The sequence below is a fragment of the Pelobates fuscus genome, chromosome 11 (genome assembly GCF_036172605.1).
Source record: "Pelobates fuscus isolate aPelFus1 chromosome 11, aPelFus1.pri, whole genome shotgun sequence".
Classification (NCBI taxonomy): domain Eukaryota; kingdom Metazoa; phylum Chordata; class Amphibia; order Anura; family Pelobatidae; genus Pelobates; species Pelobates fuscus.
Window position 1 is genome coordinate 76028877 of NC_086327.1, and position 17567 is coordinate 76046443.

The window sequence follows — 17567 nt, forward strand, 5'->3', positions numbered from 1 at the left end:
GAGCTGGAGCAGTTTTGCAAGGAGGAATGGGCAAAATCCCATTGGCAAGCTCATAGAGACTTATCCAAAGCGACTTGGAGCTGTGATTGCAGCAAAAGGTGACTCTACAAAGTATTGACTTTAGGGGGGTGAAAAGTTATGCACATTGACTTTTTCTGTTATTTTGTCCTATTTGTTGTTTGCTTCACAATAAAAATAAAAAAATCTTAAAAATTGTGGGCATGTTCTTTAAATTAAATGATGCAAATCATCAAACAATCCATGTTAATTCCAGGTTGTGAGGCAACAAAACACAAACAATGCCAAGGGGGGGTGAATACTTTTCAGGGGCGGACTGAGAACCCTCAGGGCCCCCGGGCAAAATAAATCAAGGGCCCCCTTACAGGCCCCACCCATACTCCGCAGCAAGCGCCACCAATGTCCCGCCTCCATGCACCGCCTCCAGCCACACCCTACGCAATCTTTAGACACAAGGAACAAAAGTGCAATAATCCCTTTGAGGCCCCAGTAGAGACTACAATTGAGGGCTAATGGGCCATGGAGGGGGGTCTTTCTAGCAGAGGCTATCTCAGTGTCCTTTAGAGAGTGTGTTAGAAAGAATCCCCTCCAGGCCCTATTAGAGACTACAATGGAGTCTAATAGGCTTGGAAGGGGGTCTTTCTAACAGAGGCCATCTCAGTGTCCCTGCTGGAAACAGTCGCCTCCAGGCCCCAGTAGAGACTACATTTGAGGGCTAATGGGCCATGGAGGGGGGGAGCATTCTAGCAGAGGCTATCTCAGTGTCCTTTAGAGAGTGTGTTAGAAAGAATTTCCTCCAGGTCCCATTAGAGACTACGATGGAGTCTAATGGGGCCTGGAGGGGGTCTCTCCAACACTGGCTGCGGCTGCGGCTGGCAGGCTGTGGGCTTGCTGGCAGGCTGTGGGCTTGCTGGCAGGCTGTGGGCTTGCTGGCTACTGCCGGCAGGCTGTGGGCTTGCTGGCTACTGCCGGCAGGCTGTGGGCTTGCTGGCTACTGCCGGCAGGCTGTGGGCTTGCTGGCTACTGCCGGCAGGCTGTGGGCTTGCTGGCTACTGCCGGCAGGCTGTTGGCTTGCTGGCTGCGGCTGTCAGGCTGTTGGCTTGCTGGCTGTGGCTTGCTGGCTGCGGTTGGCAGGCTGCGGGCTTGCTGGCTGTAAGCCTAACTGGTGGCCTGTGGGCTGGCTGGCCAGCCTGTGGGCTGGCTGGCCGGCATGTGGGCTGGCTGGCTTGCTGGCTACTGGGGCACTTGTAGATTATTTAAAGAAATAATCCATGCACAATAACCACTACTGCTCTGTGTAGTCGTTATGGTGCCAGGAGGGCCGGACCCCCCTTTCAGAGTAAGTAGTCAAACCGTTTAAGAACAGTTTGACAACTTACCTGGGGTCTGCTGGGATATGAGGCTGTAGTAGGGTATAGGAGCAGTGGTGCAATGTGTAAGGGGTGCAGTGTGTGTGAAAGGTTCAGTATGTGTGAGGGGGTGTAGTGTGTGAATGTGTAGGGTGTGTGGGGCAATGTGTGTATGAGGGGGCTGTGTATGTGTGTGGCAATGTTAGTATGGGGGGCTGTGTGTGTATGGGTGGGCAGTGTATGTGTGTGTGTGGCAATGTGTGTAAATGTGTATGGTGTGTGTGGGTGTATGGTGGGCAGTGTGTGAATGTGTATGGTGTGTGGGGGCAGTGTGTTTATGGGGCTAGAGTTCACTCTCACCACTGCGACCATCAGGAATCCCTGGTGGTCACAGTGTTGAGAGTGAACTCTAGCCCGTAGCTCCAGGGCTAGAGTTTACTCTCGCAAGAGCCGTAACGTTGCCGTGGTAACCGCGGCAACGATCTGTGCTCGTGCAAGAAGGACCCGGTGCCTGCGGACAGGGGAGGGGGCAATTGCCCTCCTCTTACTCCCCCCCTCCCCCTCTTCTTACTCCCCCCTCACTCTCTTCTTACCCCCCTTCTTACTCTCCCCCTCTTCTTACTCCCCCCTCCCCCTCTTCTTACTCCTCCCTCTTCTTACTCCCCTCCCCCCTCTTCTTACCCCCGTCCCCCCTCTTCTTACCCCCTCCCTCTCTTCTTACCCCCCTTCCTCTCTCTTCTTACCCCCTCCCTCTTTTCTCCTAACCCCCCCTCTCTCTTCTTATGCCCCTCCCTCTCTCTTCCTACCCCCTCCCTCTCTCTTCTTACCCCCCTCCCTTTCTCTTCTTACCCCCTCCCTTTCTCTTCTTACCCCCCCTCCCTTTCTCTTCTCCCCCCTCACCCTCTCTCTTCTTACCCCCCCTCCCTCTCTCTTCTTACCCCCCTCCCTCTTCTTAACCCCCCTCCCTCTCTCTTCTTACCCCTCCCTCTTTCTTCTTACCCCCTCCCTCTTTCTTCTTACCCCCTCCCTCTTTCTTCTTACCCCCCTCCCTCTCTCTTCTTACCCCTCCCTCTTTCTTCTTACCCCCTCCCTCTTTCTTCTTACCCCCTCCCTCTTTCTTCTTACCCCCCTCCCCTCCCTCTCTGTTCATTCTCCCCCGCTCTGTTCATTTCCCCCCCTACCTGTTCATTTCCCCCCCTACCTGTTCATTCCCCCCTCCCTGTTTATTCCCCCCCTCCCTGTTTATTCCCCCCCTCCCTGTTTATTCCCCCCTCCCTGTTTATTCCCCCCCCCTCTCTGTTTATTCCCCCCTCTCTGTTTATTCCCCCCCTCTCTGTTCATCCCCCCCTCTGTTCATCCCTCCCCTCTCTGTTCATCCCCCCCTCTCTGTTCATTCCCCCCTCTCTGTTCATTCCCCCCTCTCTGTTCATTCCCCCCTCTCTGTTCACCCCCCTGTTCATTCCCCCCTCTCTGTTCATTCCCCCCTCTCTGTTCATCCCCCCCCCTCTCTGTTCATTCCCCCCCACCCCCTCCCTCTCAGTTCATTCCCCCCCACCCCCTCCGTTCATTTCCCCCCCACCCCCTCCCTCTCTGTTCATTTCCCCCCCACCCCCTCCCTCTCGGTTCATTCCCCCCCACCCCCTCCCTCTCTGTTCATTCCCCCCCCCCCTCCCTCTCTGTTCATTTCCCCCCCCTCACCTCCTCCCTCTCTGTTCATTTCCCCCCCTCTCTGAGTGTGCACCTTCCTGTCAGTCCGGCCAGGTACAGGAAACAGAAACTCCTGTTCCGCGCGGAACAGGAGTTTCTGTTTCCTGTACCCGGCCGGACTGACAGGAAGGTTCACACTGAGCACCTTCCTATCACTCCGGCCGGGCACCGGACCGCACAGCAGCTCGGCCACGCTACAGAGGAGGGGAGGTGAGAAGCTGCAGCCGCCTGAGCGCTCTTAAGAGAGCGCTCAGGCGGCTGCAGCATTTAAAGGGGCGGGCGGGCCCCCTTATGGCGTGCCCACCTCCCGGCAGGGCCCTCGGACCATGTCCGAAGTGCCCGACCGTTCAGTCCGCCTCTGATACTTTTGTAAGGCATAAGTATGGGGAAGCAGACTATTAACACACTTTACTAATTTCTGTAACAAAACAATTGAGTGCAATAAACATAATTACTAATAATATGAATAATATATTAGCAAACATGATTATATATGAATGGAGGGAATACTTCTAGCCCCTTCTTTCCTCGAAATGAAGGAATTGCTAAAATATCATTGCAGTACACTGCATCATTAATGAGCAAGAAGAAAATAAAACAAAACAAAACAAAAATTAGAATAATAGGGACAGATGGGAAGGAATAAGGTCATGTCTCTAATTTACCTGCTCCTTTATTCTGTAGAAATGCTGTACTATTACTTGATTCCTCAAGAGGAAGAGGACATAAAGAGACCAACACCTCATTGTTTTACAGATAGCAAAGACGTATAAATGAACAATTAAATGTTTACTGTATGTTTCTGCCTATGTTAGCATTTACTAGACCGTTCCGTATTTTGTTTTTATGGTATCATACAATTTTGCATCACATAAATGAGAATAGAGAACACAGGCAGGCATTAATATTGAGAAACATTAAAAGTATCATTCATGCTTCTTTGAGTTAAGTTACATTTCATGTGCATGTCATTAAGTTATTGCAAGCTCGCATATATATTTCTTTCTATACTTTACAGAATTAAACTAATAATGTAATGTTGGCAGAGAGGCAGTGAAGATTCCTGGAGAATTAATGGACTTTAACACAACATTCCTGCTGGCAATCCGTTCGCTGTCTAACATATTTTTATGATATATCATAATATTAAACTTAAAAAATGTCTCACCAAATTTGTAAAGATATACGTGTAATAAGCTGATACCATACCCAGCTCTGCTGCCTGTGGAGAGAAAGGGAGAGAGAGAATGCAATTAAAACCAATAAACTATATATTATATTAATTTTCTAAAGGAAGCAAAGTCATTTTAGTGGTATAATCAGTTTATCTCCGTGAAAGCATTGTATGGATAATTGCACTTAATTCATTCACTATAAGGTTCTTTAAAAAAATGAATTGTAGAAATAAAGAAACCATACTCAAAATAAATCAAAATATGTAAAGAAAATAGTAAATAACTAATGGTGAGTTTTTATAAACAATTATTATTATGTTATTATTTTTATAGCGCTAACAAATTCCGCAGCGCTTTACAGTGGGTTGGGGAACAAACATGTAGTTGTAACCAGACAAGTTGGACACACAGGAACAGAGGGGTTGAGGGCAATGCTCAATGAGCTTACATGCTAGAGGAAGAGGGGTGAAGTGATACAACAGGTAAGGATAGTATTAGACTAATGACAGTTGCAAGAGAGGAATCAGTCTGGAGTTATTACCAGTTTAATTGATACGCTTTTATGAAGAAGTGGAGACTGGGTGAGCATCTAAAAGAGGAGGGAAGTGGGTTCCACAGGAAAGGTGCAGCCCTTGAGAAGTCTTGAAGGTGAGCATCAGAGGTGGGAGTACAGACAGAAGATAGACGTAAGTATTCAGCAGAGCGTAAGGGCCTAGACAGGACATACTTGTGTATTAGGGAGGATACATAGGTGGGAGCAGCATTATGTAGAGATTTGAAAGCAAGAACCAGAATTTTAAATTGAGCCCTATATCTTACAGGAAGCCAATGTAGGGACTGACAGAAGGGTGAGGCGTGGGCGGTGCAGGCGGATAGGAATATGAGCCTCGCCACCGCATTTATTATGGACTGTAACGGTGCAAGTTGGGAGCACATAAGACCACTGAGAAGCGTATTACAGTAGTCAAGGCGAGAAAGGAAAGTGGAATGGACAAGCACCTTAGTCGCATCTGGCGTTAAGTAGGGTCGGATGTGCGCAATGTTTTTGAGATGGAAGCGGCAGGATTTGGCGATAGACTGAACATGAGGCATGAAGGAGAGGTCGGAGTCAAAGAGAACACCTAGGCAGCGGGCCTTCGTGGTGGAACTGATGTTAGCACCATGGACTTGGAGGGAGACAGACACAGTAGTAGCAACACTTGAGGGAGGAAAGACCAGAATTTCAGTTTTGGTAAACTTGAGTTTAAGGAAGTGGGCAACCATCCAATTAAATAAACAATTAATTCCTGAATATTAATACTTAATAACCCTTTAAATACTTTCCCAACTATTGATTTTAAGGAATGTTTCATTACATATAAAATATCTCCCACTCAGTTTCCTCTGATAGAAGTGTGTGAAATAAGAAGTGTTTTTAGAAAAAGCAATCTTGGAGTTCCTCTGCTTAAGTGTGCTTCCTTCTTCCCTGATCTCTGAGAAAGTGTCATATTGGTACTGTCTGTATGTAAATTTTATGTATTTTTCATTCTATTTTGATGGAATACAGCTACTATTTTTTTGTTTCTACAAAGTCTGAATTTTTGTCCTGGAGTGTAGGACTAGCATTTGTTTTGCTATTTACGTGCTTTTGTGGGTGGAGAACCTACTGATCGGGAACCTACTGCTGGTGATGTCTGTCTCTCAACTGAATTTTTCTCCTAATTTCCCGGACTGGAATTTTTTTAGGACCAATCTTTCCACAACCTATTATTTTAAAAGACAAAAGTTATCTCCAAAACAGCCAAACCTAAACTGACACTCCATGCATCTTTAACCCCTTAAGGACCAAACTTCTGGAATAAAAGGGAATGTGACAGAGTCTATGGGAGGGTAATAGAAGGAAGGTATCTAGAACCCAGAATCCTCCATAGTCTATACTCATTCACCTGCCCAATTAGCAACTGCTGAGGCTTTAATTAGCAGGTCTCAGAGCAGAAAGAGTGAGATACGATCTGACCTGCAGAGAGAGAGCAGGTCTGTGCAGAGCAGCACCAAACAAAGTGCTAAAGGTTGGTGAAACCAATGCTTATTGTTGATTTGTGTAGTTTATTACCCTGGTTAGTAAGGGACATTACTTTATGTTTAGTTAGTGCTCAAATTTGAGCTAGGATTTTGTTTGTAGATTTTCCTTTCTGTTGTGCTGCAGTTTTGAACAAATTGATTGCTGCATGGATTTTGTGCACGATGTAAATAAACCACACAATTTTTGCACAAGAGACTGTTGTTCTATACCTGTTACCATAGAGCAGTGTTTCCCAACCCAGTCCTCAAGGCACACCTACCAGTCCAGGATTTAAGGATTACCCAGTTTTGTCTAAGGTGTTTTTTCTTTTTTTCTAAAAACACCTTAGACAAAACTGGGTAATCCTTAAATCCTGGACTGGTAGGTGTGCCTTGAGGACTGGGTTGGGAAACACTGCCCTAGAGGACTGTGTTGCTTTGCCCATAAAGGTCACAAGATGGTGGAGGATGCGGACAGTTAAAGCACATTTATACGTTCTTTGGGTATAGAGGCCTAAGGTACTGCGACTCTGCAAACTGAGACTGGTTGTTTGAAACAGAGGCCTGCAGTTGTGGTGTGTGTGGTATTTACCAAGTGGCTGAAAAAAAAAAACAACAAGCAAGATGGAAGAGTTAGTAAAAGCCTTGGTACAGGCTACTGCTACCCAGCAAGACGCAAACCGTGTAACAGCGGCGCAGATCAGTAGCCTCATGGAGACACAGCGACAGGCTGTTGTGGTCCAACAGGAGACAAACCGCTTATTGGCCACACAAATAGACTGCATTATGGAAACTCAGCGGGAAGACAGAGACAAACTAACAAGTGCTTTGCAACAAACCATGCTATGGATAGGGGGCGCCGGATTAGAGTTACTGACTTTTTACATAAAGTGAGTGAGGTTGATGACATGGAGGATTACCTGACAACCTTTGAAAGGATTGCTACCCGAGAAGGATGGCCTCCAGGTCAGTGGGCAGGATTATTAGCCCCTTGCCTCAGTGGAGAATCACAAAAAGCGTATGATGATTTGCCTCTCAGCCAAGCACAAGACTATGACCGATTGAAAGCGGAAATACTAACACGGCTTGGAGTTACGCCTGCAGTGTGAGCCCAAAGATATAATGCTTGGGTTTATGATACTGAGAAACCTACTAGGTCACAAATGTATGACCTCTTGAGACTTGCCCAGAAGTGGCTACAGCCAGAAATCAACTCTGCTGCAGTACTCATTGAAAAGGTGGTTATGGATCGCTTCCTCAGGAGTCTGCCGATAGCGCTACGGAAATGGGTCAGTCAAGCGGATCCAAAGGACCCTGAAGAAGTGATGAACTTGACAGAGAGATACCGGTTTGCTAATGAAACTCAGAGTAAAGAACCTTACCTGGAAAATTGGGTACCCAGGTTCCCAACCCGGCCACAAGGCCACACTGAGAAAGAGATAAAGTGTTATAGATGTCAGGAGATTGGACATATTGCACGTAACTGTCCACAGACTGATGAACCTATGGAATGTAATTTGGGGAGGGGGGAGAAACATGGTGCAATGTTGGTATACACACAAATGTCTGCTTTAACAAGTACTGGTGCTATTAATCATGTCAAATCTGTAAATATGGAGGGGAGGAGTGTGCAAGCACTCTTAGATTCTGGGAGTGAGGTTTCATTGGTAAAGAGATCTTTACTTCAGAGTGAGCAAGTAGATAAAATTCACGTGTTGGATATAATATGCATACATGGTGACACCCACACGAACCCCATGGCCGAGGTGGAATTTGCTACCGGGGTAGGGGTGATAAAACAGAGTTGGGGTGGTAGCATCATTGCCTTATGATGCTGTATTGGGGCGTGATTTTCCCCTCTTCCGGAAAATTTGGGAAGATACTGTAATAAAACAGGATAAGCGTACAGAGGTAGAGGCAGAAACATGGGAACAGGAACACACGCCTCATAGGAGTGTTATTGAACATGTGGCACAAATGCAGGATCGCATTGAGGCCATAATGCCAATTGTCAGGGAAAATATGGAGAGAGCTCAGGAAGCCCAGAAAGCTAGTTATAACAGGAATGCTAGACTTAGGGTCTTTCAACCTGGAGACAGGATTATGGTACTAATCCCCACAGTAGAAAGTAAATTCCTGGCAAACTAGCATGGCCCATACGAGATCATTGAACGAGTCAATGAGGTTAATTATAAGGTGAGACAACCTGGTAGAAGAAAGCCCAAACAAATAAACCATATAAATTTACTTAAACCCTGGACAGACAGAGGGGCCTTGATGGCCATGACAGACAAAGTTCCTCTGACCAAAGTAGACAAAGTACCAGAGGTTAACATTGCTGACACTCTAGCACCTCATCAGAAAAATGAGGTCCGAGAGTTTGTTCTTAGAAATCGGGATGTGTTTGCTCCAGTACCAGGAAAGACTCATGTTATTGAACATGACATAATTACGGAACCTGGAAAAAGGGTTAATTTAAAACCCTACCGAATCCCAGAGGCCAGAAAAGAAGCCATCAAAGCAGAGGTCCGAAAGATGCTTGAGCTAGGGGTTATCGAGGAATCACAAAGTGAATGGAGTAATCCTATAGTGTTGGTACCCAAGCCAAATGGAGAAATCAGATTCTGTAATGATTTTAGAAAATTAAATGAGATATCAAAATGTGATGCTTATCCCATGCCTAGGGTTGATGACCTAATAGAGAGATTAGGACGGTCCAGATATCTGACTACATTAGATCTGACTAAAGGTTATTGGCAAGTTCCCTTAACAGAGCGAGCCAAAGAAAAAACAGCTTTTTCCACACCAGATGGTTTATTTCACTATAAAGTCTTACCTTTCGGGTTGCATGGTGCACCTGCCACCTTCCAAAGAATGATGGATAGAATCCTTAGGCCCCATAGTGAATACGCGGCTGCCTACCTTGACGATGTGGTTATACACAGTACAGATTGGGAAACACACCTTCCCCGAGTTCAGGCAGTAATAAAGTCTATACGAGATGCCGATCTAACTGCCAACCATCCAAATGTACAATAGGTTTGGAGGAGGCTAAGTATTTGGGCTACACTATTGGGAGGGGTCTCCTGAAACTACAGAAAAGTAAGGTAGATGCTATTGTGGATTGGCCACGTCCTGTGACAAAGAAACAAGTTCAGGCATTTCTGGGCTTAGTGGGCTACTACCGTAGATTCATACCTAACTTTGCTACGATCACAAACCCGTTGACAGAGCTAACTAAGGCAAAAGGCCCAGTTATGATCAAGTGGACTCCCGAGGTAGAGAAGGCATTTAGTACCCTGAAGGAGGTTTTGTGTGCTGACCCAATTTTGGTTGCCCCTGACTTTACAAAATAATTTGTGGTACAGACAGATGCGTCTGATGTGGGCCTAGGAGCGGTTCTTTCTCAGGTACACAGGGGAGAAGAACATCCCATTATGTACCTGAGCAAGAAGCTGAATCCCCATGAACAGAGATACTCAGTGGTTGAGAAAGAATGCTTGGCCATAAAATGGGCACTGGAAACACTTAAGTATTATCTGTTGGGGAGAAGGTTCAAACTCGTCACAGATCATGCGCCATTGACGTGGATGAGACATAACAAGGAAACAAATGCCAGAGTAACCAGGTGGTTCCTTAGTCTTCAGCCATATAACTTCTCTATGGCGCATAGAGCTGGTAAAGACCAGGGGAATGCAGATGGTTTATCAAGAGTCCATTGTGTGTTGTCAAAGGTCGCTATGACCGATGGGTCTAAGCTGGCGGGGGGGTGGGGGGGATATGTGACAGAGTCTATGGGAGGGTAATAGAAGGAAGGTATCTAGGACCCAGTATCCTCCATAGTCTATACTCATTCACCTGCCCAATTAGCAACTGCTGAGGCTTTAATTAGCAGGTCTCAGAGCAGAAAGAGTGAGATACAATCTGACCTGCAGAGAGAGAGCAGGTCCCTGCAGAGCAGCACCAAACAAAGTGCTAAAGGTTGGTGAAACCAATGCTTATTGTTGATTTGTGTAGTTTATTACCCTGGTTGGTAAGGGACATTACTTTATGTTTAGTTAGTGCTCAAATTTGAGCTAGGATTTTGTTTGTAGATTTTCCTTTCTGTTGTGCTGCAGTTTTGAACAAATTGATTGCTGCATGGATTTTTGTGCACGATGTAAATAAACCACACAATTTTTGCACAAGAGACTGTTGTTCTATAACTGTTACCCTAGAGGACTGTGTTGCTTTGCCCATAAAGGTCACAGGAATCATGACATGTCACACATGTCATGTGTCCTTAAGGGGTTAGTAAACTGGCAAATCTTAAGAGGGAAACAAAATCAAAACACAAAATACTTATCTCATACACGCGTACATTGTTACCACTACACTGTGTTCATTGAGGAACAAGCTACTTTTCAAGATTGTCAATACAACTCAGTGCTGCATTAAGCTCCTCTATATCTCCAATCTGAGCTTCCAGAATTCCCCTGAACACAACTGTTACATTACTGTTGTCCCCTGTTATAAAAGATTTATTCTGTCACATACTTTTGGTACTTTGGACACTGTTCTGACGGATTTACAGTCCTCGTATGGTCCAGCCCGAACCCGCTATGTACGCCTAGAGGTGGCCGCCATTTCGGTACTTTGCACGTGTTCGCGGCCATCTTACCTACAATCAGCGGTGGTCGCCCAGAATCATCTGGAACCAAAAACGGAGACCCACACAGGCGAACACCGCTGAGACCTCCAGGATCACAGAACTCAGTGTTGGACGTACCGAACTATTCACCGTTCAGTAAAGCACTTGCCCTGCACCTGGGGATTACAGCGACCCCAGGGATGACTACGGAAGACAAAGGGTTGTGGGGTTTTTACCGTCCGAACGAAGACCGACCGCAAGGCCTAAACGTATGGAACTATTTTCGGCTGAAAAGTCCGTGCGGTCGGTCTAAACTTTAGAAGCCCCTAACTCCCGAACCGCTCATTCGATCGGGCCAGTTTTTGGATATGTTGGCCTCCAGAACAAGATCTATCTAGCGATGCAGGGTGTATGGGTGTACCCCCTGGTTTTGGGGTACATCCAGAATATGGACAAAAGTATGTGTAATATAATTGTGTTACTTGGTTATCTGAGGGGAGGGGACATGTGGGTTGAACCCAATATATGATTGGGTATTTTATGCCTCCCCTTGGGAGTGTCCTCTTTGTGTGTATTTACAATAAAAAGCAGGCTGGGCATCCCAGTCCTCAGTTCTCATTTTGACCCTCAATTCGCAGCCTCGACTCGTTTTGTGTGGGGAAAGAATATCCTAGCTGCACCATAGCTAGGGGGAGATTCTACACTTACAGGTCTCTACCGAGTATCGCTCCATTCTACTCTTCAAGCCGGGAACCAGGACATCCAAGCGATCAACCCTCCTGCTAGACTGGGGGCAATCGTAACAATTGGTGGCAGCGGCGGGATCATCCTGGAATTCCTAGAAGAGGTACAGAACGGATGGAGAGTAACTACGACAAATTGAAATGCACCACGTTAAAGGACTTACTTGAGAGCCGAGGGGGACACGCGAACAGCCGCCCAAGGAGAGAGCTAATCGCGGAACTAACAGAAATGGACCAGAGTCTTACCATGGCCGAAGCCACTGCCACTTGCACCGATGAGAAAACCCGGTTGGTCCGGGAGAGGCTGCCCCTGTATGGGCCAAACCCCTCCCTGGAACTCATACGGCAATTAATGGCCGAGGCCGAGGCAGATGTCGAAAAGGCCAGAGCCCACGAACACAAAATGAAACTCGCCGACCGAACCCCCCCGGAGACAACGGAAATCCCAAAGATTCCTTTTGCAGCATTTAAGCCGTTTGTGGAGAGTGAAATGGGGATTGAGGAGTTCTTGGCCGATTTTGAACGGCAATGTGCACTGCACCAAATCCCCACAACAGCTTGGCCAAAGATACTAGCCGGGAAACTGGCGGGTCGAGCTATGGAGGCTTTTCGGACTCTCAGCCCCGAGGAAGCGGAGCAATATCAGACGGTAAAAGACACCCTACTTAAGAGATATGCCGTAACCCCCGACACTTATCGCAGACAATTCCGCAACACCAGTAAAAAAGTAAATGACACCCATGCTGAATGGGCTCACCGCATGCGGAGGGCGGCTACCCACTGGATGAATGGGTGCCGTGCCGTTACCGCAGCCGAAGTGTTGGAACTGTTTTTATTAGAGCATTTTTATGACGGGTTGGCACCAAAGGACAGAGAGTGGGTAAAGGATCGGCGTCCGAGCGATCTCAATGCGGCAGCCCGACTAGCTGACGAACATCGGGACGCTCAAGTTCACGAATATCCCCACTCTCGAATAGCCACCCGGCCCGAACTCCGAGAAAACCCTAGACCAAACCCCCGACCCGAGTTTCGTACCCCAGTGCCGGCCGGACCTACTCGATATGCCGGGCCACCCAGCCAGTACCCCCAAGAGCGTACCCGCCCCACTTGCCACAAATGCAAGCAGCCGGGGCACTTCATTTCCAACTGCCCCCTAAACAACAACCTCCCGGGTAACAACCGCCCCGCCCGTGCTTTTTGTGTAGACCAAGCAAATACTATGGAAGAGTATCTGGGACCATTACATGAAGCTAACCCTGTGTATGCCGCAACCGACAACCGACAGCACCATCGACAGGAGGTACTGTTGGAAGGCCGCCCGGCACAAGGATTGAGAGACACCGGGGCCACCATCACTCTAGTCCAGGGGAAGCTCGTACCACCACATAAACGCTCCACAGACACGGTGGCGGTCCGAGTGGCTGGAGGGGACATATACAAATTACCCACAGCAAAAGTACATCTTGATTGGGGTGCGGGAAAAGGACTTGTGAGGGTGGGGATCATGGACAGTTTACCCGCTGAGGTCTTACTGGGCAACGACCTGGGCCCTATGACTTCGGCATTTGCCCCCTCCTATAACTCAGAGGCATATCCGGTTACCACCTGGTCCCAGGCAGGACGGGCTCGAGAGGCTTCACCGGTGCGGGAGACTCAGGTAAGACCGATCCCGACTGTACCTACCTTCCCCGACCCATTACCCTGGGATACCCCTACCGCCTTCGAGGCTGAGACTAAAACTGACCCCACTCTCCAGAAATACAGAGAGCGGGCCGACACTGGGACGGGGGGATCCGACCAAGAGATATTTGTATGGGAACAGGGGAGACTGTACCGACAGACGGAAAAGAAAGGGAACCGTAGGAGGCAGTTAGTAATCCCTCACAAATATCGACGAGATATCCTCCGGATAGGCCACGACATTCCCCTAGCCGGACATTTGGCCGTAACCCGGACCCTTAAACGTATCACCCATACCTTCTTTTGGCCAGGGGTACATACCGATGTGCGTACATACTGTAGTACGTGCGAAGTGTGCCAGAGGGTCGGCAAAAGAGGAGACCACCCCAAGGTACACCTCATAAACATGCCCCTCATCGAAGAACCGTTCAGTAGAGTGGCCATTGACCTGATAGGACCCCTCGCCACTCCCAGCCCCTCCGGGAAACGATATATCCTCACTATTGTGGATTACGCTACCCGCTACCCGGAGGCGGTGGCTCTATCTAATATCCAAGCAGACACGGTAGCCAATGCGCTGGTCCAAGTCTTCTCTCGTGTAGGATTTCCCTGAGAAATCCTGTCCGACCGGGGCACCCAGTTCACGGCGGAACTAACGCAACAACTATGGCAGGTCTGTAAAATAAAATCCCTACTCAGTTCCCCATATCACCCCCAAACCAAGGGACTATGCGAAAGGTTTAACGGGACCCTTAAGCAAATGTTAAAGACGTTTACCCAGGAATATAGGGACTGGGAACGTTTCTTGCCACACCTCCTATTCGCTTATCGGGAGGTGCCGCAGGAAACTACCGGATTCTCCCCGTTCGAACTGCTGTATGGACGCAAGGTCCGGGGCCCCCTAGACCTGATCCGAGAGCATTGGGAGGGGGAGACGGAGAACACAGGAGTCCCCATCATACCATATGTCCTAGAGCTTAGGGACCGCATGGAGCAGCTAGCCAGGTCGGTCCGGGCTAACCTCCAGGCGGCCCAGAGGCGACAGAAAGTCTGGTATGATAGAGGAGCACGGAAAAGGAGCTTTGAGATAGGGCAAAAAGTAATGGTTCTTAAACCCGTCAAAACAGACAAATTACAGGCAGCCTGGCAAGACCCCTACCAAATAATAGAAAAGAAAGGAGATACCACGTACGTGATTGCCAGCTGCCACGACCCGAGCTTAAAGAAACTGTTCCATATTAACATGTTGAAAGCATATCTCCAACGCCCCGAAGATGTGCTGGCCATATGTAGTCCCGCAGCCGAAGACCCCGATAACTTGCCCATTCCCGACTTACTTACCCAGGACCAACCGGCCGATATAGTGGGCCAAGTACAGATAGGCGAGCGGCTTAACCCAGTAGAGAGGGAGCAATTGCAGCAATTGCTCCGAGAAAAACAGGCAATGTTCTCCCAAAAGCCAGGGTTCACCAATCTAGCCACCCACCAGGTAGATACCCCCGGACAGCAACCCTTGAGGCAGGCCCCCTACCGCATCCCCGAGGCGGTCAGAGCGGGGATGAAACAAGAAATCACGGAAATGCTGAACCTAGGAGTCATTGAGTCCTCCGATAGTCCCTGGGCATCCCCGGTAGTACTCGTACCCAAAAAGGACGGTACTACCAGATTCTGTGTGGACTATCGGAAACTAAATGATAAAACCGTGACAGACGCCTACCCCATGCCCAGGGTAGACGAGTTACTGGATCGCATAGCCCAGGGGAACTACCTAACCACCATTGACCTGTGTAAAGGTTACTGGCAGATTCCCCTGGCCAGGGAGGCTATCCCCAAGTCGGCATTCGTCACCCCGTTTGGCCTATATCACTTCAAGGTTATGCCATTCGGGATGAAGAATGCCCCGGCCACGTTCCAGCGCTTGGTGGATAGACTCCTTGATGGCTTCCAGGGTTTCGCCTGTGCATACCTGGACGACATAGCGATCCATAGCGCGTCCTGGGAGGAACACCTAACCCATGTAGGGATGGTCTTAGATCAGATTCGGGCCGCCGGCTTGACTCTGAAACCAGAGAAGTGCCATTTTGGCATGGCTGAAGTGCAGTATCTGGGGCATAGGGTGGGGTGCGGGAAACAACGACCAGAACCTGCCAAGGTAGAGGCAGTTGCCAATTGGCCCACCCCCACCACCAAGACACAAGTACTAGCCTTTTTAGGTACCGCAGGGTACTATCGGAAGTTTGTGCCTGACTATAGTGCCATTGCCAAACCCCTGACAGACTTGACAAAGAAAAACCTTCCTCGACAGGTCCTGTGGTCTCCCCACTGTGAAATAGCGTTTCAAACTTTAAAAACTGCTCTTGTGAATGCTCCCGTGTTGGCCGCCCCAGCCCCTAACAAACGTTTTATCGTCCACACAGACGCTTCCATGTTCGGGCTGGGAGCCGTCCTCAGCCAAGTAGGCGAAGACGGAGGGGAACACCCTATTGCCTACATCAGTCGTAAGCTCCTGCCACGCGAAGTTAGCTATGCCGCCGTGGAAAAGGAGTGCTTGGCACTGGTGTGGGCACTAAAGAAACTGACTCCTTATCTGTACGGGCAAGAATTCACTCTGGTTACGGACCACAATCCCTTGGTATGGTTAAACCGGGTCTCTGGAGATAATGGCCAATTGTTACGGTGGAGCTTGGCTCTACAACCCTTTAATTTTACCATCACTTATCGACCCGGGAAACAGAATGGCAATGCCGATGGATTGTCCAGGCAAACCGATATCAGCCCAGCCTAACCAGAAGTCTGGACAGCCTTAGTCTACCCCGAAAAGGGGTCAGACGGTGTCTGCCAGAGTGTTCCACAAGGAGGGAGCACTGTTACATTACTGTTGTCCCCTGTTATAAAAGATTTATTCTGTCACATACTTTTGGTACTTTGGACACTGTTCTGACGGATTTACAGTCCTCGTATGGTCCAGCCCGAACCCGCTATGTACGCCTAGAGGTGGCCGCCATTTCGGGACTTTGCACGTGTTCGCGGCCATCTTACCTACAATCAGCGGTGGTCGCCCAGAATCATCTGGAACCAAAAACGGAGACCCACACAGGCGAACACCGCTGAGACCTCCAGGATCACAGAACTCAGTGTTGGACGTACCGAACTATTCACCGTTCAGTAAAGCACTTGCCCTGCACCTGGGGATTACAGCGACCCCAGGGATGACTACGGAAGACAAAGGGTTGTGGGGTTTTTACCGTCCGAACGAAGACCGACCGCAAGGCCTAAACGTATGGAACTATTTTCGGCTGAAAAGTCCGTGCGGTCGGTCTAAACTTTAGAAGCCCCTAACTCCCGAACCGCTCATTCGATCGGGCCAGTTTTTGGATATGTTGGCCTCCAGAACAAGATCTATCTAGCGATGCAGGGTGTATGGGTGTACCCCCTGGTTTTGGGGTACATCCAGAATATGGACAAAAGTATGTGTAATATAATTGTGTTACTTGGTTATCTGAGGGGAGGGGACATGTGGGTTGAACCCAATATATGATTGGGTATTTTATGCCTCCCCTTGGGAGTGTCCTCTTTGTGTGTATTTACAATAAAAAGCAGGCTGGGCATCCCAGTCCTCAGTTCTCATTTTGACCCTCAATTCGCAGCCTCGACTCGTTTTGTGTGGGGAAAGAATATCCTAGCTGCACCATAGCTAGGGGGAGATTCTACACTTACAGGTCTCTACCGAGTATCGCTCCATTCTACTCTTCAAGCCGGGAACCAGGACATCCAAGCGATCAACCCTCCTGCTAGACTGGGGGCAATCGTAACAACAACTGTAATTAATTGCAATGCTTCCCCTCCTGTGTTGCTCCCACTATTTTCATTTCACTTTAATATCTACATTAATATGTAGAATTGGATGTTTGTTTCATACTGAACAGCAAGTTGGCCAAATTTGGGTGAACTGGGTGCTTGGCAGAATTCCTGAATTCCAAGCAGAAATATATTCCAAAACACAAGTGAAAACATATTTGTGGGCTGTCCTTGTTCAAAATTCTGCCCATGGTGTAAAAAAAAAAAATGATGACTGATGGGAATAAAGATGATTAATGGTGGTCATTAAATGTTGATTTTATTCACAAATAAAGTGAGAAGTGAGGAATAGAGTAAAAAAAAACGGAGCAGCATCACCACTATCATCAGTTAAATAAATCTGTTGCTACGCAATCATAAATTGAAA

General features: G+C 48.1%; 1 protein-coding gene across 1 annotated transcript in view; it reads right to left on the reverse strand.

Moving 5' to 3' along the window:
• The window catches only part of GRIK4 (glutamate ionotropic receptor kainate type subunit 4), a 758447-nt gene that overhangs the window by 152739 nt on the left and 588141 nt on the right, over positions 1-17567 (reverse strand). The window contains exon 8 of the mRNA XM_063436300.1: positions 4243-4296. Coding sequence (XP_063292370.1) covers positions 4243-4296 — 54 coding nt within the window. The remainder of the gene's footprint in view (positions 1-4242; positions 4297-17567) is intronic.